This window comes from Erythrolamprus reginae, chromosome 6 (assembly GCF_031021105.1).
Source record: "Erythrolamprus reginae isolate rEryReg1 chromosome 6, rEryReg1.hap1, whole genome shotgun sequence".
Classification (NCBI taxonomy): Eukaryota; Metazoa; Chordata; class Lepidosauria; order Squamata; family Dipsadidae; genus Erythrolamprus; species Erythrolamprus reginae.
In genome coordinates this window covers 50,960,962-50,987,232 of record NC_091955.1, presented here as the reverse complement: position 1 = coordinate 50,987,232, position 26,271 = coordinate 50,960,962, and the positions used below count along the sequence as shown (strand labels likewise).

The 26,271-nt window shown below is 42.5% G+C and overlaps 1 protein-coding gene across 1 annotated transcript in view; it reads right to left on the bottom strand.

Moving 5' to 3' along the window:
* Positions 1-26,271, bottom strand: part of LOC139168875 (synaptotagmin-1) — a 455,513-nt gene that overhangs the window by 303,488 nt on the left and 125,754 nt on the right. The window contains exon 3 of the mRNA XM_070754642.1: positions 12,343-12,536. Within this exon, the coding sequence (XP_070610743.1) occupies positions 12,343-12,520 (178 nt within the window). The 5' untranslated portion in view covers positions 12,521-12,536. The remainder of the gene's footprint in view (positions 1-12,342; positions 12,537-26,271) is intronic.

Sequence of the window (26,271 nt, the reverse complement as noted above, 5' to 3'; positions counted from 1 at the left end):
CTCTCCTTCGCCTCCATTCTGCTCTGCTGGACCCCCCCCCCCCCCAAAAAAAAAGATGTATCTCTTACCAGCCAGAACTTAATTAGCTTCCAGAGTCCTTCACCAAGGGGCATTTTTAGGCAGCCTAAGGTCACAGGAGCCTAGGAGGTGAGAGCAAGCCAAGCGCGGAGGCATGGAAGATGTCGGCCACGCTTGGAGACCGCTGGCAGTCCAAGAGTCGAAAGATCGAGTGCTGAGGCTGACGAATGCAAATAGCGGAAAGAAGAAAAAGCAGAGAGCAGAGAGCGACCTGTGTGCTGAGTACAATCTAGCCTCCTGAAACTGCTCTGTTTCTCATCAGGACGCCCAACAGTTTGGATTATTTACACTCCCATTTGCCGATACTGCCGAGGATGCCGATGGGTGAGAGTGACTGATGCCGACGCAGAGAGCGACGGTCGGGCTGTATCTGGGCTGCTGGTCATGATCAAGGACACTGGCTGATGGAAACAGCCAGTGCCTGTAAAAGTGTGGTGGAGGACTGTGACCAAGGGGTCTGCTGTGAGTGGCTGAATAGTAGAGATCAAGATTTGCAGGGTGAGCCAAGAACAAGCAGCGAAGACTTCTTAGCATTAAACCATAATTGTTGGTCTGTGAGAGAAACCAACGGTGGAGGGGATGCAGAGAAGTGCTCGAAGTATATAAGATCTAACCCAAAGAGAAAACTGACCCGAAGGGACTGACTGGTGGGAGCTGCCAGGCCCAAGGATAGCATCTTGATGTTTATCTCTTTTTCACCTTGTGTGATGAGTGCCAAGAAGTCTGTTACAGTGTTATTGACTCTGTGTTTAGATGAAGTAACAAGAGACCTACAAAGACAGATGTTAAGACTATGTTTCAGCCGCCCACTTTTTAATATCTGTTCCCTTGTGAAGAAGATTAGTCAACTTTTATTTTTGGACTCCAGGACTTTGCAGATAATGAATTAAGACTTTTAGGTCCTTAAGAAGAAGGATAATAATATCTTCCTTCCTCACCTCGATGAACTGAGACTATGCCAGGCTGTATAGGAGTTTATTATCTATATTTCCTATTAACCCAACTTGGTTACAATTGTTTTTTAAATTACATTTTACTGCTTTGATGTTTTTTAATTGGGGAAGTAAATTTTATCTGTATCTAGGGTATATGAGTTGGATGAGATTGGTTGTGTGATTGATTGAATGAATGGTTGTTTTTATGTAAATTAAGACTAAATTATATAGTAGATGGTATATTTTTATTTTGGATATTGTATTATCATCGCATATTATTGGGGAGGGAATGGTGGGTTGGGGATTGTATAAGGATTTTAAATTTGTAATTATATTTATTATGCGAGTAAGGAATGACTGATTCATATGGAATGGCAGGTTGGCCGAGGGAGTTTAAGACCTATATTGAGAGAAGACAGATTTCGGATGTGGTGGAGAGCCAGGACATCATGGTCATTATTGGGAGGGGCAGGTATGGTGGGAGCTCTTGGAGAACGAGGACTCGCTGTTTGGAAGTGATTCCCTGTTCAGGCCTCCCGGTCTTATCCCATGTAGCTGGTGTCAGACATAGTCAGGGCCCTGGTTTCAGGTTGCTGCTACTCAATGCCAAGTCATTTCCCAACAAGGCCCCCTTGGTCTGAGATTTACTCTTGGAGGAGGGGGACGACCTGGCTTGTATGACCGAAACCTGGCTGGGCCCAGTGGGAGGTGTTCCTCTCACAGAAATGTGCCCAGATGGTCTTGCATCAGCCGCGACACCAGGGAAGGGGTGGGGGAGTGGCCATCATTGTCTTATGTCCTTGCAGGGCCCCTGCTCCTGAGATTGCCAGGTATGAGTCTCTCCTCTTGAGATTGGACTTAGGGGTTCAAGTGGGCTTATTGTTGACATACCTGCCTCCCAGCTATGTTGCAACAGCCCTGCCTGCACTGGTGGTAGCCAGGCTGACAGTGGAATTCCCCAGGCTTATGATCCTGGGGGACTTCAATCTACTGTTGCTCGGCGAAACCAAGTAATTCAGGGTGCGACTCATAGAGGGGGACATACACTCGACATGGTATTTCTCTCAGAGCAGTGGGAAAACGATCTGGTTTTAAGGGGTATAGTCACCACACCCGTGTCATGGTCAGATCACTACCTTCTGAGGCTGGACTTTTATCAACCAATCCCTCGCCGCAGGGAGGCGGAACTGATTAGGAAGTTCTGCCCCAGGTGCCTAATGGATCTGGATGGGTTTCATAGGGAGCTTGGGGAAATTCCCCACTCACTTGTATGCAGTTCGGCTGAGTCTCTGGTGACGTCATGAAATACAGCCGCATTGGGGGCTATGGACCGGATTACGCCTATGCAGTTTCTCTGAGGCAGCAGACCTTGGAGATCTCCTTGGTTACTGAGGAACTCCGGGGGATGAAATGCCAAAAGAGACACCTAGAGCAAGCATGGAAGGCCAATAACTCTGAGTCTGACTGAGCATGGGTAAAAGCTTATATTAAGACTTAGCTTGTGGCGATAGAGGCGGCAAAGTCTGCATACGTTGCCGCGCTTATTGCATCTGCAGATTCCCACCCAGCTGCCTTGTTTAGAGTGACCTGCTCTTTCTTGAAGAAGGAGGCAGCGGTGGAGCCCTTACAGGGGCGGGCTGAGGAATTTGTGCAGTTTCTGGAAGACAAAGTCACTCAGAATCAGAATGATCTGGACTCCAAGTGGACAATACAGACCGAGGTGACAGGGTCAGGTCTTGGTTCCATCATATGGTAAGAGTTTGACCTGGTAACCCCTGAGGAAGTGGGCAAGGCTATGGGATCTGTGTGTTACTCCATCTGCTTACTGGACCTGTGCCCCTCCTCAGGGCTGCCGATAGGCCAGTACTACTGGGACTGGCGTCAGGGGCCCGGCCAAATTGAAAAATGTGGGGGCCCGGCGCCCGCCAAAACCTCTCCAACCCCGATTGCGATGGGGAAAAGCGCGCCAAGGCGAGTGAAAGGACCAGAGACACCTCGCCGAACTCAGCCTCTGAGCTTCTCCAACAGCGGCCCGCACCTTCATCCCACCCCCGCGAGGAAAGAAGGCAGGGAGGCCGGCAGACAAGCAGGGAGCCCCGATGGCAGCTGCGGAAGGAGGAGTCGCCGTGGAGGTGGCTGGGCCCTCCGGAAGCCAAGCCGCGCTGTTGGGGAAGTGCAATTGGGGAAGCGTGGAGAGGGCTGAGCCCGGCCGGCTTCTCCGTCGGCCTTGTGTCCCCCTGAGGATTGCGAGGGCAAGAGAGCCGCACCTTTCGGCCTCCGGAGGTGCTGGGCCGGGGGTTTGGGGGGGCCGTGAACACCGCCCGCCACACGGAGCCAATGGCTTCTTTTTGGCGTGCGCCGACTTACTCGCTCGCCTTCCTGCTGCTGGCGCTGGGAGCCGGTAAGCGCGCACGGGCGGCCGGGTGGGAAGGGCGAGGCGCGAGGGGGAGGCAAGTGGAGATCCCGGTCCCTCTTTTCATGCATCCGCTCAGTGAGCCTTTCTTTGGAGTTGCCTTTCTTTCCTTCCTTCCTTCCTTCTTTCTTTCTTTCCTTCTTTCTTTCCTTCATTCCTTCCTTTTTTCTTTCCTTCTTTCTTTCCTTCTTTCTCTCTTGCTCTTTCATTCTTTTTTTCTTTCTATTTCTTTCTTTCTCTCCTTCCTTCCCTCCTTTCATTTCTTTCATTCCCCCTCTCTCTTTTTATTTCTCTTTCATTCTTTCTTTTTTATTGCTCTTTTTCTTTCTCTCTTTTACCTTCCCTTCCTCTATTTCTTCTTTTCTTTCTCCTTCCTACCTTCTTCCCTCCCTCCCTTCCTTCAGTCCTTCCTCTCTTACTCTCCCCTTTCATAAGTTTCCTTGCTTCCTTCCTCTGTTCCTGTCCCTTCCCCCTTTCTTTCTTTCTTTCTTTCTTTCTTTCTTTCTTTCTTTCTTTCTTCTTTCTTTCCTTCCCTCCCTCCATTTCTTGCTTTCCTTCTCCTTCCTCCCTTCTTTCCTCCCTCACTCCCTTCTTTCACTCCTTCCTCTCTTACTCTCCTCTTTCACACCTTTCCTTGCTTCCTTTGCACCCTTCCTCTGTTCCTGTCCCTTCCCTCTTTCCTTCCTTCCTTCCCACCCTCCGTCCATTCATTCACCCATTTCTCTCTTGATCGCCCCTTTTACAATTCCTTCCTTCCTTCCTTCCAATCCGGGCCCGGGCCGGCAGAGTAGTTTGCTTTTGCACCCCGTCTCAAGCTCCGTTGGTGCCAACCCGGCCCTCCCCACTTCAGAGAGAGGGGGGGAGAAAGAGAGAGAGAGAGAGAAAGGGATAAGAAAGGGAGAGAGAAGGGGAGAGAAAGAGAGAGAAAGAGAGAGATAAAAAGAGAAAGAGAGAGGGAGGGAGAGAAAGAGATAGAAAGAGACAAAGAGAGAGGGGGAGAGAAAGAGAGAAAGAAAGAAAGGGAGAGAAAAAGAGAAAAAAAGAGAGGAAGAGAGATAAAAAGAGGAAGAGGAAGAGAGAGGGGGAGGGAGAGAAAGACAGAGAAAGAGAAGGGGAGAGAGGGAGAGAAAGAGATAGAGAAAGTGAAAGATAGAGGGAGGGAGAAAAAGAGATAGAAAGAGAGAGAGGTTGGGAGAGAGAAAAAAGAGAGAAAGAGATATAAAGAGAAAGAGAGAGAGAAAGGGAGACAAAAATAGAAAGAGAGGGAGAGAAAGAGAGAAAAGGAGAAAAAGAGAAAGAGAGATAAAGGGAGAGAAAAAGAGAGAAAGAGAGAGAGAAAGAGAGATAGAAAAGCAGGTGGGGGGGCACACCTATTTTGCCAGCCCTCAGATGGGCCATAGGGATCCGGTGTATGTGGAGGGAGGGGTCCCCAGCTTCTGTTCTGCAGAGGGGAAGCCAAAGCCCCCGCATGGGTTATGCAGAGTGCCAGTGTTTGGGGCAAGATGGGGGGTGGGGGTCTTTCTTAACCCCCATTTCTTTGGCGGGGCTAAGAGGCCTGCCCAGCAGGGCTGATGTGTTGCTGAAGTTCTTGTCGAGGGAGACCAGTGGAGCCCCCCCCTGCTCCCATCCCCAGGGAAGGGGGTTCTGGCATCACTGCCACTGGCTTTGGAAAGAAGCCCCCGGCCTCTTCAGGGGGTGGAGGGAGGGGTCAGTAGCGCAGGGCTGGACAATGGCTGAAGACAGTTGACTGCAGCTTTCAGAATTCCTCAGCCAGGAATATGGAGAAGACAGTTTGAAAATTTAAAAGGAAAGGAAGGAAGGAAGGAAGGAAGGAAGGAAGGAGGGAGGGAGGAAAAGAAAAAGAAGAGAAAAAAGGAAAGAAAGAAAAAGAAAAAAGAAAGAAAGAGAAAGAAAGAAAGAAAGAAAGAGGAAGTAAGGAAGGAAGGAAGGAAGGGGATGGAGAGGAAGGGAGGGAGGAAGGAAGGAAAATAAAAACAAAAAGAGAAAAAAGAAAGAAAAAGGGAAGGAAGGAAGGAAGAAAGAAGGGAGGGGCCCCCAGACACTTAGGCTGTATGGGGTCCCAAAATTCCTGATGGTGGCCCTGCCCCTCCTGGCTGGTCTCGGCCACTCAGGAGGTGATACGTGGCTGGATCCAGGCATTGATTAATGTTTCCTTGAGTGAGGGGACATTCCCGCAGCCTCTGAAGGAGGCTGTGGTGTAACCCCTCCTCAAGAAACCGTCCCTGGATCCAGTCGAACTCAAGAACTATAGACCAGTCTCCAACCTGCCCTTCTTGTGTAAGGTTGTTGAGAAGGTGGTGGCATACCAGCTCTGATGGTCCTTGGAAGAAGCTGATTATCTAGATGCCTTTCAGTCTGGTTTCAGGGCTGGTCAAAGCATGAAAACCGCTTTGGTCACACTGATGGATGATCTCTGGTGGGCCTGGGATAGGGGACATTCCTCTATCCTGGTGCTCCTTGACCTCTTAGCAGCCTTCAATACCATCAACCAAGGTATCCTTCTGCGGCGACTGGAGGGATTGGTAGTGGGAGGCACCATTATATGGTGGTTCTCCTCATATCTCTCTGGTCGTTCGCAGTCAGTGTTGTTGGGGGGGCAGAGGTCCTCCTCTTGGCCTCTTCTTTGTGGGGTGCCACAGGGGTCTGTCATCTCCCGCCTGCTGTTCTATATCTACATGAAGCTGCTGGGCGAGGTTATCCAACGGCATGGGGTGAGGTATCATCAGTACGCTAATGATACACAGTTATACATCTCCACCCCGCGGCAATTCAGTGAAGCGGTGGATGTGATGTGCCGGTGCCTGGAAGCTGTAAGGATCTAGATGGGGGCCAACAGGCTCAGGTTCAACCCATACAAGACCGAGTGGCTGTGGGATTTTCGTCCTAAGGATTTTTTGATCTGTCCATCAATTGTTCTGGGGGAGGAAACATTGTCCCCCTCAGATAGGGTCCGCAACTTGGGTGTCCTCCAGGACCCACAGCTGAATTTTGACCATCACCTTTCAGCTGTGGCCAGGGGGATCTTTGCCCAGGTTCACCTGGTTCACCAGTTGCGGCCCTACTTGGACCAATCTTGAAAACACAAACTTGGAGAGGAGTCAAATTACTTTCACCCGAAGAAGTCCTTGAATGCGGCAGTGTGCCAAAACAAAAGAGCATATAAGATGGCTATAAATCTCCACAGCCACCCACGCCAAAAAATCCTCAAGAGTTCTTTAACTATGAAGTATTTATTTATTTATTTATTTATTTATTTATTTATTTATTTATTTATTAAATTTATATGCCGCCCCTCTCCGTAGACTCAGGGCGGCTCACAACAGTAATAGAAAAAACAATGTACAATACAAATCTAACAATTAAAACTAAAAACCCATAATTTTAAAAACATGCACACAACATACCATACACAAACAATATAGACCTGGGGAAGTTATCTCAGTTCCCCCATGGAAGTGTCCAAAGTTCTGTAAATGTTCTTGAATAATACAAGCTGTAGCAATGTTCTTTCAGGAGTCTCTTTCTCAAACGGATAAACGCCCACAGTTCACCCTTCCCAACGCCTGTAATTTATTGCAAAACACATTAACATAATTACCCCTTGAACTGGTGTGCTCACTTATCTTCTGAAACGCCTGCGCAACTTCTCCCTTCTTGCCATAAGCCTGCGCACACAGGAATCCACAAGTGGGTCCTCCTCTGATTCTGATGACTCACTGGCTGCACCCATCTCCCTATCTGATTCCTCTCCCTCACTGGCTGTCCCTGGCTGTGAGTCAACTTCACCGTCTGATTCTGCTGGCAATAAAACAGGTCTCTGAAAACCAGAGGATTCTCCTAAATCAACATCCAAATCCTCCACTGCAGGAGCTGGCCCAGAACCAACCACAACCGGAAAGAAATAGTATATAGAAATAGAAACAAGGTAATTTAAGAAGATGAATTTATAATAAAATTAGGAAATGAAATGGGTGTAAATAAATAAATAAGCTGTAAACAACAAGACCCAGCCAAACAGCTGGCATTTATGTTAAGTTCTGATAACAATATGAATTATTGAATAAAGTCAAGGATTAGTTGTAAATTGAATGAATTAACATAACCTCCCCCCTCTAACTGTGGGACATGGAACCCTATGGCAAATTCAAAAGTAGGTGTGATGCTTACAGCAGAATTAGTGCCTAAATGGAACATGCTTAGGATAGAATACATCCCCAATGCAAGTATATTTATAACAGGGATATTGAGGAGAAAGAACAAACCCTGGTATATAATTGATTTTCCTGACATCGAGAAGAAAGGACAACCCTGGCTGGATGGTTGTTATACATGCTTTTTTATATGCCTTTTATTAATTTATTGCGGCCTCTTTTTTATATTGATGTTTTATTCTGGGCGAAGGGAATGATTGAGTATATACAAAAAGTGTGGTGGAATGAATGGTTGGAGCGAATGAATTGGAAGAATGAGAAAACTGGGGGGGAGCCCCCCCTGCTGAGCGTGTAGACAGAAGCAGGTGGGGGCTCAATTATATAATTAATGTATATATATATTAGAGCAGTGTTTCTCAATCTTGGCAACTTTATGGTATGTGGACTTTAACTTTAACTCCCTGGGTAGCTTGGGGAATGAAATCTAACAGGAAAAAAAAGAAAAGCTAATCAGAAACCAAATATATACATGATGAGGAATGCATGCTTCATCTTGATAATAATGTATTTTGAAAAGATCTTAGAATAATAGTTGATTACAAATTGAGTTTCAATCAGCAATGTGCTATGGATAGAAAAAAAGAAAGAAATACAGTATACAGTACAAATTACCCAGAATAATAGTTCCTTTTTATTCTGTGTTAAGCTCTACCTTGGACGTTATGTCCAACTCAAAGCACCCCACTTTGAGAATATTCAGAAAAGCAATGAAAATTGATTGAAACTATGAAGAGAAAATGAAGAAACAGAATATCTTTAACCTTGAAAAGAACACCAAAAGAGAATATAATAGCACTCTATTGTTCCAGATTTTGGACTTGGAAAAATGGATTTTTGTTAGTGGAAGACTGATTCTGACTGAATGTTAGAATAGAAAATGTATTAGAACAACTAAGAGCAGCTTGACAATGGAAGAAATTACGCAAGGGGGCAATGGACTGCTCATTGTTGGACATTTTGAAATACAGGCTAGATAGCAATTTGTATTGTGATTCTTTAATTTGGATTCATGCATTTTTCAGAATTGATAACGTAAAGAATCTATTGTCTCATGGATTTATTGAGACAATAAGAGGAGGCCCAGAAATCTCTTAGCTGTGTTTCTCTGAAAATAAGACTGGTGCTTATTTTCCGCCCAAAATAAGCACTAGGGGTTATTTTAGGGGAATGAACAGAAAGCCCACTTCTTCTGCTTGCTCATGGTGGGGCAGGAGGCTGTGTAGCATACTAGTGCCACCACCATTAGAAAGGGAATGGAGCTGACCCACATGCCCCACACCAGCTTACCTCAGGGTTCCTGAAGCCAAGCCACCCACACCCTGGCACTTGCTTAGCCAATGAACCACTCTGACTCCTGCTCCGTTGGGGCTCTGAGCAAGCAGAAGCCGGTGGCCACGTGGACTCCTGCTGCACATGGCTACTGTTGCAACCACCATGAGGCAGGTATTGGGGTGGAGGGCAAAAATGGCTTTCCCTGGCCCCCAGAAGGCCAAAAACACCTTCCTAGAGTCTCTTCGTACTTGTATTTGTACTTGTACCCTGTACTTACCTGGCATCCAAAATGGGCCACATGGAAACTCTAGGAAGGGAGGAGCGACATGGCGGGGCCAGCCAAAAGTCAGCTGGCTGGCACCCATATATGCGTTGGATCTGAGCTAGGGTAATGGCTCGCGTGTCCACAGATATGGCTCTGCACGCCATGGGTTTGCCATCACGGGATTATAGAAATAACTGTTTGGCTACAATGCAATCAATGATCCAATAATTAGACTTTTGGGGTCAACTCCTTAATATGATGACCATTCAGGTTTATGCTTCAACCCCTTATGCAGAAGAAAAAGAAATTGCTGATTTTGGTCCAGGTTAAATCTGAAACCCACAGAAGATACAGTACAAACAATTTCTGCCGCTTGTGATTAGAGCCTGGAATGCTGAAGTTGGAAACATTAAATAGAAGAATGTAGTTGAATTGTATGGTGTGAGAAACCAAAATTAAACTGGAGAACAATTTATTAATTTCTGCCACTCCAATGATTTTGTCACAGGGTTCAAACAACCAAAATAATGTCTATACACATGGATTTACTTGGTGTGTGTATACAAGGATAAAATTAACTGCACAATGGCTAAAAGGAGATGGAGGGGCTCAATTATAGCATCAAAGATATGATCAGGTGAACAAATCATAAACTGCTGTTCATGTGCAAGTTCCAAGTTCCAAGAAGAAGAAGAAGAGGAGGAGGAGGAGGAGGAGAAGGAGGAAAGTTTCAATAATTAAAATGATACAGGATTGAATTGATATTCAATCTATTTTTAAAACAGTTTCATTCCATTGAAAATAAGTTCAGTGATGGAAACTCATCTTTAGCTATCATTTGTGGCATCAGTGGCAAGGAACACATAATACTTTTAGTTAATGAAGCAACAATCCTTTCTGACCTGAGATTTAGCAACACTTTTCACATCTTTTTTAAAATATCTATTTTAACTACTATAATGCCCGGCCGGTGACTGACTCCCCGTCCCAGATTTGCGGCAGGGCCAGGGAGACGCGGCTCCCGGCACAGCCGCCATTTTGGAAAGCCGGGATCTAATGGCCCCTTCACCTGGATCAGCATGGAGCTACGCCCATATGTTGCCCCGGAAGTTTTTCTGACGTCATTTCCGCCCCTGAAGTAATTCGGTTGACCCTGTGGGTCCTTGTTATGTTGAATTAAATTTATGATAATTTAATTAATAAAAATGACCCAGTTTTAAATCCAGCTCTGTGTCCACGTCATTACTCCGCCTCTGCTGCGATATATTCTGGTTGTGACTGCCCTTGAAAAATTTAAGTTCATGAATATGAGGCAATGAGTTTGATAACTAAAAAACAGTAAGAATACTAACACATATAAACTGCTCCTTAGTGCTTTACAGCATTCTCAGAGCCGTTTATAACGTCAGCCATATTGTCTCAACAGTTTGGGTCCTCGTTTTACTGACCTTGGAAGGATGGAAGGCTCAGTCAATCTTAAATTGGTCAGAATCGAACTCTTGGAAGTACAATGCAGAACATCAAACTACAAATACCACAAGTATGATATATGCTGAAATATCTGTCCTGGTTGTAAGTTGCTTACTAAAGGCATTTATCTTTAAAGATCTAAATATTTAGGATTTGACAACTGAGGGAATGGCTTTCTTATTCCAACCTGTCTACACATTACAATTATCAGAGTAATTTTTTGAAGGTACACTCACTATTGAGGGCTTAATGAAATGGCATGTGAATACAGAATGCACTATTTCAGTTGCTGCACTTGCCATCAAGTTTAATTGTTAATCAGCTTTACCATATTAATTTACATTTTAACATCTGGGATATTTTTGTTCTTTAATTTATTAGCTGCTCTCAGTACTCATTTGAGTGAAATGAACATAAAAATAGAATAAGGGAGAAATAATCAAGCTGAACTTCTGGTACACTAGCATGTACTTTTCTTGCAACAGTGCTGAAATGCTTTGACACAGCCTTTTTTAGCAATGTTTTTCAATCCTAATTAAGCCTCCAGTGTTGAGATGTTTTGGCAATTTTCCATTCATGCATCAACCAAATGTGATTTTTAAAATATATATATATATTGGCCAATGGTTTCAAATCTATTGAATTTCTCAGCTTTATTTTATTTGTTTTATTTTGTATCGTGACCTTTCTCCAGAAGATCTAGATCAAGGTTGTCAAACTCATGGACCTGCGGACTGGATGCATCACACATTGGCCATACCAACCCCCATTTTAGTGAAGGGGAAAAAGTTGTGATATGTCACATGACAAGAACATGACGACTATGTGATGACACAAGTTTGACACCCCTGATCTAGATCAATATGTAATATTCCCTCTTCTATTTTTTCCATAACAATTCTGTGAAGAACTCTGTAAAGGTTGAGAAAGAGTAATTGATCCAATGTTATGCAGTGAAATTTCCGTGGCTAAAACTGATCTTGATTTGGGATCTCATAGAACTTGGTTCAAAACCAGAACCACCCCACATTTGCCAATACGCGATGAAATAATAGTCCTGGATAAAAGGGTGTTTTTTTCCCTAGTATTTTTTCAAGTGCATGGTCTACTTTTTTGAAATCAACCAACCTGATCCATTGATTACAACAGGAATTGACCGACTAGCATGTCACCCAAGCCTTATGTTGTGGGCTAACTTTAAGACACAGAATATAATTTAATCTAATATTTCTATTACACTTTCTATGCCATAGATACCTACTATTTATAAAGACTACGGGTGAGATTTATGGCAATCTCCTCACTAAATTTAACATATACTATTCAATTATTTTCTGACATTGTTACATAAACAATTAGGATTCTTTTAAACAAGGTTTGTTGAATAATAATCAATACTGCACATAATACCATGCCAGAATGGATGTATTTATATTTAATCCAAAAGAAAGTGTTAGACAGGCATGAGTCTGTCTAGTATATCATAATGTAAAGTTTCCTTTATTTTCATTGTACTTTTGGATTTTATCTGCATTTGATTCTGAAATTATCCCTTATTTTCAGGCTTAGATTCCCATGCATGTTACATTGCTCTAATGTAATTAGTAAATGTGAATAATCATAGAGTTTTAAAGATTATTGTTACAGAGCCATGACAGCAATAGCAAGTTTACTTACATGGAATTTTATTTAGTTCATTCATAAATTTCTCCTTTAACTTTGAAAATGCATCTTCTTTTGCACCACCTTTTCCTCCTCCAGGTATCGCTGGTTCTGTGGCATTATTTGCTATTGCAGTAGCGACAGTAGTACCTGGTAGTGCTGCTAGTGCTTGGTGTTGACTTTCTTTTGCCATTGTAGTCCCAGGGGAACTGAGATTGAAAACAAAGCAGAGAGAAAAATGTTCAAAAGGTTAAACTTCATCGTAGGTCAATAGCAAACTAGAGAGCAGTAACCCCAATTGGTGCACCAGCTTCCTGGATAAATATCACTTCATTAATACATTGCTTCATACAATATTTATTAAACTATTGGAGAAAAAATATTCTTTCAGAAGGTAAAAACTGCTTATTCTTATGTCTGTCTCCTGAGTCCAAAACAGTTATTTCTGTTGGATACCTCAATATGAGCTTAGCATCTGTTGTTTAAACTTTGAATTCTGCCCTTTCATTTTGAATAGATAAGTAAACTGACAGCAGTTCTATATATACAAACATTTCAGTGCATTTGCATAATTATTTGTACATGTCTGTTGGATTGAAAATTTTCACAGCACCACTAGAAATGAAAATAGAAAGCAATTACACCAGCATAATTAAAGCACCTCTACGCTCTCTTGAACTCTTTAACCAATGTGCTCTCTACTTAAGCAGAACTGGACATTATTTGTTAAAAATGTTCCATCTTACTTTTGAGTCATATTTATTAAAAGCAATTTTTTTCCTCACTGACATTTGATTCCAACAATATTCAGTTAAATTATTGACCTTCCTCATTGTTAATAGTGTTAAAATCACTGCATCTGTGGGTTGTTTGACTTCATCCAAATTAGAACTCCAGGCTGTTGAAATAAATTCATAGCTACATTAATGTACTTTTGACTTAATGCTTTTTTCTTGGGCTTTGGGGAGATATCTTTACACAATGTACGTTTATATGAACTATATAACAATCTTCTTGAATACTGCTTAGGGAATAGCTCAACATTTGTTTTGGGAGACTATATCAGTCTTGGGCTGTCTCTTAAATAATGTTGCATTGAGGACTAATTCCTATCTTCTCTATTTCAGAAAACTATATAGAAAATGGATTTAAGAGATAAGTATAATTTATTATTGCTTTGGGTATAACATTGTTTGTACTTTTCCAGAAACAACTAAGTTTATAGCTTCCACCGGGAAATGAATTATTAAAAACCCAATAACTAAAGTTGAATAAAATAAGTCTTCTCAAACAGAGGGTGCAGTAAACAAAAAACAAACAAACAAACAAACCCAACTTTAAAAAATAATTCAAAAATGTTGCACATTATAACATATTTTGATCATCAAAGCATTTCCTTTAATACCACTGGAACTGTTCAAGTGGAAAACTGAATCAAATGATAAATGCTATTTTCAAACTTCAGTCTATTTTCATGCTTATAACTCATTTAAATAAACACTGTGCAGCCAATTATTTCTAATGTGTTTAAAAATCATATGTTAGACTGAAAAAAGTAAAAAAAAGTGCAATTGGAGAAAAAATACTAATAACAAAGCTTTTGTTACTTTGTTTTCATGAATTTCTAGGTGATGGATAACTTTTTCTTTTCTACTGGTGCATCTTTGCATGCAGTGTTTCCTGGAAGATCTGTTCTTACTTTTCTTTTCTTTGGTTTGCTTACTGTACAGATACCTCTACTAATAAAGGAGAATATTTATAGTTTAGGGTTGAACTGCTTGATGAACTGTAATCCATATGTTCTGAGGTTGTTGCAACTCTGAAATGACCATTCTTAGGTCAAAGATTACCTGTATAGTGTAATTTTTATTTATTTTTTTATACTGAAAAGCATTTTTACTATCACTTGTTGCTTGAAAACCATGATTAAAACTTGATTATTGCTTGTCAAATTACTTGTTTATCCTATATAAAGATCCCACTAGACCATAATCAGTAGGGAAGAGATAGGGAATGAAACTAAAAAGGGTCGCATCCCCAAAGCACTGTCTAATAAATCACTTTGGGAGAATATTCTTTTTAACCTGTTTATTTTTGCAGTACTGCGAGTATAAAGGAATTTTAAAGAGCACAACAGATTGAAACTAACCAATAACATGCCATAGATTGATTACACACCAAGTCTCAGCAGATATTTGATTATTTACTAAGGAAACAATGACACAATGATTAGTACAAAATAAAATAACATATGGAGATTCTATTATTCACAAAAAATGAAGTGACTGGGCCAAAGCCAGAAGGATGCTCAGCTGTGAATGTATTTGATGGTGAAAGGAAAGTCCAATGCTGTAAAAATCTATTCTCCATAGGAACCTGGAATATAAGATTCATTCTTTCATTCATTCATTGGATGAATGGAGGGGAGGGGCTTGATTAAAAATTTGGTTTATATGGAGCAAAAAAAATCTCTTTCTTGTTCTCTCTAACTCTCTTCTTCACTCTCTTTCTCCCTCCCTCTTTCTTTCTCTCCCTTCCTTCCTTCCTCTCTTTCCTTCTTTGTCGCTCTCTCTCTCCGTCCCTCTTTCTTTCTCTCTTTTCTTTCCTCTCCCTTTTTTTCTATGAAGCGGCATATAAGTCTAAATGCTATTGCTATAAAAGAAAGAAAGAGGAAGGAAAGAAAGAAGGAAAGAGAGAGAGAGAAAGGACGGGAGGGGAGAGAAAGGAAGGAAGGAAGGAGAGAGAGAGACGAAGGAAGGAGGGAAGGAGAGAGAAAGAGAAAAAAGAAAGGGAGGGAGGGAAGAGGAAGGAGGGAAGGAAGGAAGGAAGGAAGGAAGGAGGGAGGGAGCAAACAAGCACCTTTGGGGCAACCATGACCTTGAATACCCGAGTGTACAGAACCTTAGGGTTAAGCAACGCAAACCTTGGGCGAGCATCACCTGTGGAGACCCGTGCTCCTATTCCCACATTTGCGCACGCCCACTCTTGGCCACCTTTTCATCTCTCCCTGCAGCTTCCCCTTTGAAGAGAAGGGACCGGCCAGCGATTAAGTCTTCTGTGCTGCTTTTCTCTTTCGGTGGCTTCCGCAAACAGGAATTCGCTGAGCTGCACCTCAAATGGGCTTCACGCTCTGGGAGCAAAGCTTCAGCCATGCAAAGGGCCTAGGGTGATGCGGGGTGAATGCTGCAGAAGGGAAGAAGCAGGTCTGGCCCCGGGGCCGCAGCAGGCCAGAGGCAGGCCAAGGCGATGTGGCGGTGGTGGTGGTGGCAAGTGGGCGGGGGCTGGGAAACAGGCAGAAAAAGTTGACAGGAGAAAAGTTCTCCCGGCCTTAAAATGCCTCCAAGGGGTTCCTGCGGTGCCGAATGGCTGCGGCTTCTGCCCAAGCGGCGGCATCCTTTATAAACCTCCCCGATCTAGCACCACCTGGTCCGGTCTGGCTCAGGAGCCCAGGGGGTTACCCAGAGAAATCCTCCGAAGCATCCCAGGCGCTCCCCTCCTGCTCTCCCACAGCTGCTGGCCATCCAGCTTTTCCATTAAAAAATTGGGACGTTTTGGAAAGTGGGCGGGATGCAGGACAAATTGTTCAAAAACAGGACTGTCCCGCCAAAAGCGGGACGTACTTTTAAGCCACCCTGGTCACATGATCATCAAGCCACTCCTACCTGATCACATGGCTGGCAAGCCACACCCACAAAATAAGCCATGCTCAGAGTGTGATAATACATTTTTTTGCAGCCCTTCACTGCATATTCTAATAATCCCATCTAAAGGAAATAATCAAGCAAATGTTTTCAGTTTCAGATTTCAGTTACCTGATTTTGATGGAATTCACAATAAAGGTAGACATTTATCCAAAGTTTGCTTTATATGTTCTCATAGGGGTACCAAATTATCTTCTAGTGAATATTATGTTTAGTTTTTAAATTATCTACTGCCTTATTCCTGGATGGTTTCCCAGATAGTTTTATTGCTTGAGTAGATTTTCTTTTCTACTGTAAGCCTGATAGAAATGATAAGTAATTAAAATGTAAGAAAGCCACTATGCTAGTCTGGAAGACACAAAAGATAAGACCCTGCTGCAAGATTCTTTGTCATGAAATGTTAGGACAAATGTGTCTTTCATTAAACTTTAGATATTTCAATAAATATATAAAAGTACAAAAGAAGGATAAGGTCTATTAAAAAGTGGAAAAAATGCTTTCATTTACAAACTTTGGTGTGGTAATGTCCCATATCTTTCTTAATTGTCATATAAACTATAAACCATTATATGAACTGTTTAGCCAGTTGAAAAATTTATCACTGGGGTTTTATATGCACAAGAGCAAATCAAAGTGAAATCAGGTTATGGAATTAGGCTAATGGATTAATTACTTAATACAGAATGACTATAACTTAGACACAGTTTCTCCTATAAAGTTCCCAGCGTACCTGTTTTGAATAAAGCCAATTTGACTAGTATGAGTAAAATTAATATTATAGTGATATTGATCAGGCTGTAACATTAAATTAAATTAATTAATCAATCATTATGTATAGTATGTTTTTAAAGTCTTTTCACGTAATCCAAAATTCAGTGATAAAGTGTAGAATGGTAAGAACAGCACAGACTGGCTCTTTTGTGTCTGTTCTATAGGAGGATGAGTACCACAATTGTCCAAAATATTTTATTATCCTCTTTGAATGTTAGTACAAAGAAGATCAACAATAGAACACATAGGATGAGTTTCCACCCAAAGCTGAAAGCTTTAATTATTCATAAAAAAGAATATAAAATATGGTAAAAAGAATCAGTTTAACTGTACTTGTCATGCATTCATCGTAGCATATATAATGTTCAATTTGAATTAATGTTCCATAATTTCTAACATTCATAGTGTTGGTCATCTGATTTATGATTCACTTCTGATGAACATAACTGTGTTTAAGAGGTCGCATTGATAGTGGCCTCTCCAAATGAAACTCTACCCATCTAATCTCCTTGTGACCTTGTCACTTCTGAAGTTGATAAGAGTTCTATGATCTGCTTTGTATCTGGCTCCTATTTCCAGCTGAATGCTTATTATTTTTGCTGCGTGTCCTTATTCCTTTTTATTAAACATTGTCAATTGCTTGTTATCTTTCTTTTGCACAGGAGTTAAAGGTTGTGCCCTTTTGTTCTTGGCAGTTATGTCTGTTTTCTCTGTCCCTTGTGGGCATTTAAGTTTAAATTCAAAAGTCTATAAAAAGTGTTGTTTTCCTTTTTTTTTAAAAAAAAGTATGGCTTTAATATGGATGAAATAGTTACACTAAGATATATTTTCTCTAGGAGTGGTATTTATCTTTTATTCACTGTCTTTGGGTGATTTTTTTTTGCTTCTGCGCATATGCAAACAATTGCCAGAAATTGTGCATGCACAAGAGTCCACTCATACAATTTTGTTTCTGCACATGTGCAGAAGAAAAAAAATCCCAAAATTAGTAAAAAAAAACCAGGAATGAATCATCATGATGTGCATGCAGTGCACCAGTAATGCGGTAAGACGAATCCACCCTGGAATGCCTGGCCGGTGCTTCACTCCCCAGTCCGGATTTGCTGCAGGGCCAGGGAGACACGGCCCTCCGGTGCAGCAGCCATCTTGGGGGCCGAGATCTTGCGAGATTTCACGAGATCTCGGCCATTTTCAGTAGCATCGGCCATAGCTGATGACGTCGTCGGGGATGGAGCCTGCCAGCCCTATAAAAAGGGCTGTGCAGGCTTGGGGCCTCCTTTTCGCCCCGACGACGACAGAGCGAACACCCACCCGCCCTCCCTATCTTTCAGTGTGCCACTGTGGGTCGCCCTTAGGGGGCCGAATAGGAATTTTTGGCGGTCTCGGTATTTTCTGCGACCGTTTTTTCGCCTATTCCACACTGCGGTGACGGATATGCGATTAGGGGGTGCTTTGCCCCCTGTTTAGGCTAATTGGCTTACCTCTGGTCATTTGGGTAGGCAGGTTAGGGGCGGAAAACTGGGTGGTGTTTAGCAACTGCGTTGGGCATCTTTGGGGATGATTGACAGGTTCTCTCCAAAGGCTCATGGTGCTAACGGCCTGAGCAATTGGGGGGAACCTGTCTTTGGGTCCCGCCCATTTCTTTCCCCTTGTAGGGGTTAGACGGCGAGACCTCCCACATGTAGGTGCATGGCAGAGATCCAGGTGAGGGCGGGTCCCTTCACCTGGATCAGCATGGAGCTACGCCCCTAAGTTGCCCCAGAAGTTTTTCTGACGTCATTTTCCATCCCGGAAGCAATTGTTTGACCCTGCGGGTCCTTGTTAGGATTATAGTTAAATTTATGCTAATTTAATGAATAAATTATGCAAATTTAATTAATAAAAATGACCCATTTTAAATCCAGCTCCTTGTGTCTGTGTCATTACTCCGCCTCTGCTGCAAGGATATGTACGAAGCAGAATCCTGAGATCTGTTTCTGGCCTTGTTCTAAAGGATATGCAAAGGTAAAAATTTGGAAGTATAAACAGATGATAAAAACTTGAAAAAGCAACAGAATGTCAAGAGAAAAATAGCAATAGCAACAGCATTTATTACATTATATACCACTTTATAGTGTTTTACATACTTTCTAAGCATAGTGTTAGCATATTGCTCCCAACAATCTGTGTCCTCATTTACCGATCCAGAAAGGATGGAAAGCTGAGTCAATTTTGAGCTGGTCAGGATTGAACTTCTGGCAATCAGCAGAATTAGCTAGAAAACTGCATTCTAACTACAGTACCACCACTGCTCTTTAAAAAAATGAAAAGAAAATCCATATACAGTGGTACCTCGAGATACGAGTTTAATTCGTTCCGGACCTGGGCTCTTAAGTCGAGCAGCTCTTATCTCGAACGACTTTTCCCCATAGGAATTAATGTAAATAATTTTAATTGGTTCCAGCCCTCAAAAAACTCACAAAGTTAGTCTAAATTATGCAGAAAGACATGTTTTTAATGAAGAAATGTACATGTACATATAAATGAATAATGAAGTTTCTTTCACTTAACTTGTAAACTTTCTTAAACTTTTAAATTTACATATGTTCAACTTCTCTGCCACCCAATCCTGTAGGACAGAGGTCCCCAACCCTTTTTGCACCAGGGACCGGCTTTAAGCGATCAAGAGAGGAATGGGTGAATGAATGGACGGAGGGTGGGAAGGAAGGAAAGAGGGAAGGGACAGGAACAGAGGAAGGAAGCAAGGAAACTTATGAAAGGGGAGAGTAAGAGAGGAATGAGTGAAGGGAGGGAGGGAGGGAAGAAGGTGGGAAGGAGAAAGAAAAGAAGAAATAGAGGAAGGGAAGGTAAAAGAGAGAAAGAAAAAGAGCAAGAAAGAAAGCTGCAAGCACCCCCCCGAGCCCCCCAGGCTGGCTGCAACCTTTTAAAACACACGCGCCGCTTCGCAGCTGTCTCCTGAAGCCGAACGCGGAAGTTAGCGTTTGGCTTCAGGAGACAGCTCCTTGGCGCTTGTATCTCGAATTTGGGCTTGTAAGTAGAACAAAAATATCTCTCCCCTCCCAGCTCTTATCTCGAGTTGCTCTTAAGTAGAGCAGCTCTTATGTCGGGGTTCCACTGTACTGTATTTATTATCCATGTCTTTAAATATGTCTAAGCATTTCAATATATATAGAAAATAATAATAAAATGATATTATTAGATATCTAGATTGATATTAAGTTTAGGGATAAAAGGCAGCTTTTGTTTTCTTCTTGCTATTCCCAAATTGCTTTTTATAATGTCATGGATGGTTACATTTTGTGATCATTGCTTTGCTTACTACAGATATTATCTGAATATTGGAAAAAATAAAATTTGCTGAAAATTTAGAAAACTAATTACTATGTATTTGTAATAAATGAGCAATTTTAATGTGTAAGTGAGTATAACGATGAATATTGAAACAAGAGCAAGAAGAAACATTCTTCAAGAAAAGGCAATTCTTTTATAATTTTTATTCCTTGATCCAAACATTGTTAAAATAGATCCATAATAAATCAGCCATAACAAATTTCCATGCCACTGAGCAGAATTCAATAATGCCAGTTCATCGACTGAAAATTAGCAGAACACATTCCTCCTCTTTTCTCCATCTTCTGCACAGCTATACATCTGTTTCAAGGCTTTGGGGAGTCTCCAGAGAAAATCTGGGATAATGCCCAAGTGTAGAGAGGGGAAAGGACTGACACAACAATCTTATTTGGTAACCAGAAATCTGCTCATCTAACTTATCACTCATTTAAATTGGTTTAAAAAATAAGAATCCACAAAGAAAGAAAATAAGGAGGAACAATGATACAATGAACAGTAACTATAAAACAAAACAAAAACTCTATGCCTTAATCCTCCTCTTAGAATGCCCCATTACAAACTCCTAGCCTAGCCTAGCCTAGCCTAGCCTAGCCTAGCCTAGCCTAACCCATCCTACCCTGCCCTATTCCGGTGATTTGGAAAAAGCTTAGTGTTGATGATCTTCTGAAAGGCTAGAAGGTGGGGACCTGCCAAAATCACCAGAGGGAGAATATTCTATAACAGGACTGTCAAACTCGATTTCATTGAGTGCTACATCAGAGCTGTGTTTGACCTTGGGGGCCTGGGGTTGTGTGGCTGGGATGGGTGTGGCCATTTTGCCATCACTCGTGTCGGAAGTGCCTGTGGTGGCCTGAGCACTCTTCCAACGAAAATGAGCTCCAAGCTCTGTTTTGGCTGCAATGGCCTCCTGCAACTTTCTGCCAGAGAAAATGGAATTGGGAGTACCACCCATGGCCCATGCGAGCTCTGTTTTTGGCTGCAATGGCCTCCTGAAACCCTCTGCCAGTGAAAACGGAACTAAGGAGGGCTCCATGTAGCACTCTTGCACTATGTTTTTACTAGCAGAGGCACTGTGGGCCGGTCCTTTACTGTTTCCAGGATGGCCCCACGGGCCAGATCTAAAATCCCACAGGCCAGATCTGGTTCCTGGGCCTTGAGTTTGACAACCCCTGTTCTATAAGGTATGAGCAGCTATGGGATAGGGAAATAACAGGATTTCAGTAAAGGTTTCTGCAACACGCTTACCCTCTCAGAACTAATGGGATTGGTAGGTATTCTAAGGGGGAAGTGGTGCTACACAGGCTTTAACAATGATAATCAACACCTTGAATAGTACCTGGAAGGAAACTGTACCTGGAAGGAAACACAGCTTGCAGAGCAGAGGTGTGACATGTGACCTATGAACATCCAATATCGTGCATGTTGCTGCATTCTGGACCAATTGTAACTAGTTGCCCCGAGTCATCCTATAGAACAGTTCCATATAATGCACATTATAATAATGCAAAATGGAAGTAACCAAGGTGTGAATATATATCCCAGTTCTCGAAAGGGTGCAATTGGTGCACATGTGGTTCAAGGAACAGCCATAATGCATGGACTAGGTTTGTGAGAGTGTAATCCTATCAAGAGTCAAAAATGAAGTCACCAGACCTCAGAGAGTTCAAAACTCAGAGCTGTTGGCCTTGCCAACCTACAGAAACAGCACCACAACAATATCACCAGGATAGAGATGAGCTGAGTATGATCAGAGTACTAATGATATGGTATTCTATGAAATTGGATGACCTCAGAGATACTATTATACTGTATCTTTAAGTCAATGGAAAACAAAATATTAATAGAAAGAAAGTTTAAGGAGAATTCATTGATGTCTACAAGCGTACCTTTGTTATATTTGTGAACTGCTATGTGACTAGATATTAGATCGACTTCAGAGACTTCCTCTCTGCCCAATCCCCCTCCCCCTCCCAACTCCTTGCTGGACTGATTCAGAATATGAAATAACATATTTTGTACAAATACTACTTTGGGACCATTTGTGTTTCATCTTCATTCAGCTCTCTAATTACAGAGACAGTGAGTAGTTCAAACTGAGAAGCCCATTTGGTTATTTAAAAGCCAAAGTGGTGTGTGAAGGCAAAACTATTCTAGCTATGTTTTATTTATGCTTTAATGAAGGCTACCTGCATAATTTTCAACTTTTGTAGTAGCTACTGGCCTTCAATATTATATTTCTGCTTTTCCTAGAGGAAACATACCAGTTCATTTAAATTCAGTAAGTAAAATCACTTCCTTTTATGGTCTGCATATTTTCTACAATATTTGTTTAAAAATCACTAGATGCAACCAATAGCTGGGATTACTGAACTATATATGTTGAATAGTAGCTGCCCTGGGATCAACTCAATAGTTACTACTTTTCTCTTGGAAGTAGCATGTCTGTGAAAACTACAGGAGATTAAATCTCAATATATTGCCAATTTTAACTCTTAAATAAAAATGGGGACAAGTGAATGGATATAAAATGAATGTACAAATGATACATTAGTCAGACTAACCACTGGATGGCATTGCAGATCTATTAAAAAAATACTGGAAAGGCCAGAAGTCTAAAACAGGGAGAAAAGGGGAAGTTTTTTTTTTTGTTTAGTAGTTATTTCTTATTTGAGTGAAATGGACAACAATCAAGCCTTGCAATCTTGATATTTCAAACTTCTGAGCACCTAGAACTTAATTATGATTAGCATATTATTGAAAAGCCATGCAGAACATTACAGATAATCAAGCCACCACAAAGAACACAGTCTTATGACTCATTTAGAATGTCCAAGTAAATTGCATCCACTATGTCATTTAAATGCTTTTGCATAAAGATGTTGAAAAGGCACTTGAATAACAGTTAACCATTTCCAGCCTATAAAATTCTGCTTCATTTCCAAAGCAAATGTGCCATTTTAAAATAATCATTCTAAACCAGTAATAAGAACCAGGGTGAATCCTTGGCTCTGTTCTATTTGTCTGTCCACCCTGCTCTTGGTGCATCACATTAGGGTTCTGTATAAGACTGATTGAGGAAACTGGGTGAGTTCCAGTGTTCAGTGTTCATTTGTCACATACTAGTTGACATATTGGCACAAAAAATATGTTCCACGTAACTTTTCCTGTTGAAAGTTTGCTCACACAGCTTCTAAAACTTAAATATTGTTGATAGCAAAACATTGCAAGTACAACTGTACATTGCTTATCTTGTATAACTGATTTTATTTTGTACCTTCTATTTTGCAACTGTATTCTGTTGATAAGACTTATTTGATAAGTCTTACTTAGTCTGGGTCACATACCTGTAATAATGAATTTGATTGATCGACTAGTTCCATGATAGCGAACCTATGGCATGCGTGCCACAGGTAGCATGTGGAGCGATATCGGAAGGCATGCAAGACGTTTCCCTAAGTAAGCTCCAGCACACATGTACATGGTAGTCAGCTGATCTTCAGCCTTGGGGAACGCTGCAAAAAACTGCCCAATGGGCAAACTGGAAGTTTGGAAAATGGACTTCTGTTTTGCCCTTTGTGCTGTTTTTCATACTCCACGCTCAGGAGTGCAAAAAGCACACAATGAGGAAAATGAAAGTCTGTTTCTGCTTTGCCCATTTGGCCATTTTTTCACTGTCCCAGGTATCAGTGAAGCCTATGCACATGTGCGGAGATGGGGAGATTGTGTGCATACGCAGGGGCAATGGGGGGGAGGTTCCACATGTGTGGGGGCAGGGTATGGGCATGTGTATGCATGCTAGCACATGCACACACATGCAAAATGAAATGATCCGAGTAAACGGCTTTGAGTTAAAACGCTTTATTCTTTCACAGAGAAACAACAGCCGCGGCTTACTTTCACTGCCGAATGCAATCTGACAGGAGACGCGTAAGCCCGGTAGCACAGGAAAACTTTCGCCCGGCAACAAGCGACGCCTGACAGCTCTTTAGTTTGGCGCCCAAAGCCCAGCGGCCAATCAGAGGTAAGTAAACAGTCCTGTCTGACTCTAATGACTTTTGCTTAACAATAACTCTTTAACTAATTTCCCTGGTAACAGAAACTTCTGGATTTAACATCCCTCCCCCTTCTGGTTGATTTATTACAGATGTTCACTCAGATAAATATGTAATAAATTCGTCCAAACGGGCTGGTCTTCTGGGTGCCCGCTCAGACCTTCGTGGGTCTTGGAGGACCTGGGTATCCACCGATGAAGATGGCTCTTCCGGATGAGACTGTCCAGCACCCCCATGGCTGGAGCCTTGCGGAGCTGCAGCTGCGCTGGCTTGATTAGTAAATCCAGGTAAGTCCCAGTCTATTTGTTCCTGGTTCCTAGTAGGTCTTGAGTAATTTCCTGTGGGGTGTGAAGGAGGAGAGGCCCCATTACTTATGGCAGCCATATTGTCCCTTATACTGGCAGATGCCAATCTCCCTCTAATGTGATCTATGTGCCTCTTCCAGAGGCGGCCATCACTTAGGGCAATTGTATATGTTTTTGGACCTGTTTGTTCTGTGACTATTCCACTCTCCCACAATGTGCCCTTATCAAAATTTTTAACATACACATTTTGACCGATACATACCGAGCGTTCCGGAGTGGTGACATTTACCGTTTTTAACTGGACATAGGCTGGGTGCAGCCTATCCAAAGGTGACCTTAACTTCCTCCCCATCAGTAATTCAGCCGGGCTTCTATTTGTAGTCATACTTGGTGTGATATGTTGCATTAGAAGGAAAGTGTCCAGTCTGCCTTGAATTTCCCCTGGGGATGATCTTTTGATGGCCTCTTTGGCCACTCGGACATACCTTTCAGCCATCCCATTAGCCCACGCTGCGTGGACTGAGACCAAAGCATGTTTCACCCCCAACCCGGCGAGGAACATTTCAAACTCCTTGGAAGTAAATTGGGGCCCATTATCCGATACCAGAACATCTGGACACCCATGTGTCGCAAACAATTTCCGTAACACCTTTGACACTGATGTTGTTGTAGTGGACCCTAGTAACAGTATCTCCAACCACTTGGAGTATGCATCCACCACTATTAAGAACATGTTATTGTTCACTGGCCCCGCTAGGTCGATATGTATTCTTGACCAAGGGCCCCTAGGGGTGTCCCACTGTGCAGGGGTGGTTTTGGGAGGATTTGGTCTGGTCTCCTGACAGGACTTACATGTAGCAACCCAGTCCTCTATAGCCCTGTCCAGCCCTGGCCACCATAAATACCCCCTAGCCAAGGCCTTCATCCTGACCACCCCGGGGTGTCCTTGATGCAGCAGCTGCATCACTTGAGGCCTTAGGGAATGGGGGATGACTACCCTATCACCCCACAACACACATTCATGCATAACCGACAGTTCTAGCCGTTTTGTCTTAAACTCACCTACTATTGGGTCATCCCCATTGGCTGGCCATCCTTTTAGAATATAGTGAAGGACTCTTCCTAAGACAGGGTCAAGTTTTGTTTCCTTGGCTACCTCTTCTGCTGTCACGAGGGATGGAGTGCCTATGTCTATTAAGAGGACATCTCCAGCAGGGGCTGGGTCTACCACCTGCTGACCCAATGGGCAGCGGCTCAAGGCATCGGCATGATTAATTTGAGAGCCACCTTTATGCACTAGAATATAATCATAGCCAGCTAAAAATATAGCCCACCTGGACATGCGGGGGGACATGAATGGAGGGGTAGGTTTCCCAGTGGCTAATAATCCCAGCAACGGTTTGTGGTCAGTAATCAATTGGAAAGGGCGGCCCAACAAATAATTATGGAATTTTTTAACGCCGGCAACCAAAGCTAAAGCTTCTCTATCAATTTGGGCATAATTTCGTTCAGCCTGGGATAAGGTTCTTGAAAAGTAAGCTATAGGTGCCTCCTGACCATTTGGTAATATATGGGCTAGGACAGATCCCACCCCGTATGGCGAAGCGTCGCATGTGAGTCTGAGGGGTAATGTGGGACTATATTGCACGACTACACTTTGGGAAGTCAGGAGTTGTTTGACAGCAGTGAAAGATGCCTGTTCAGTATCTCCCCATTGCCATTGCGCCCCCTTGTGGAGAAGTCTATGAAGCGGCTCAGCTACAG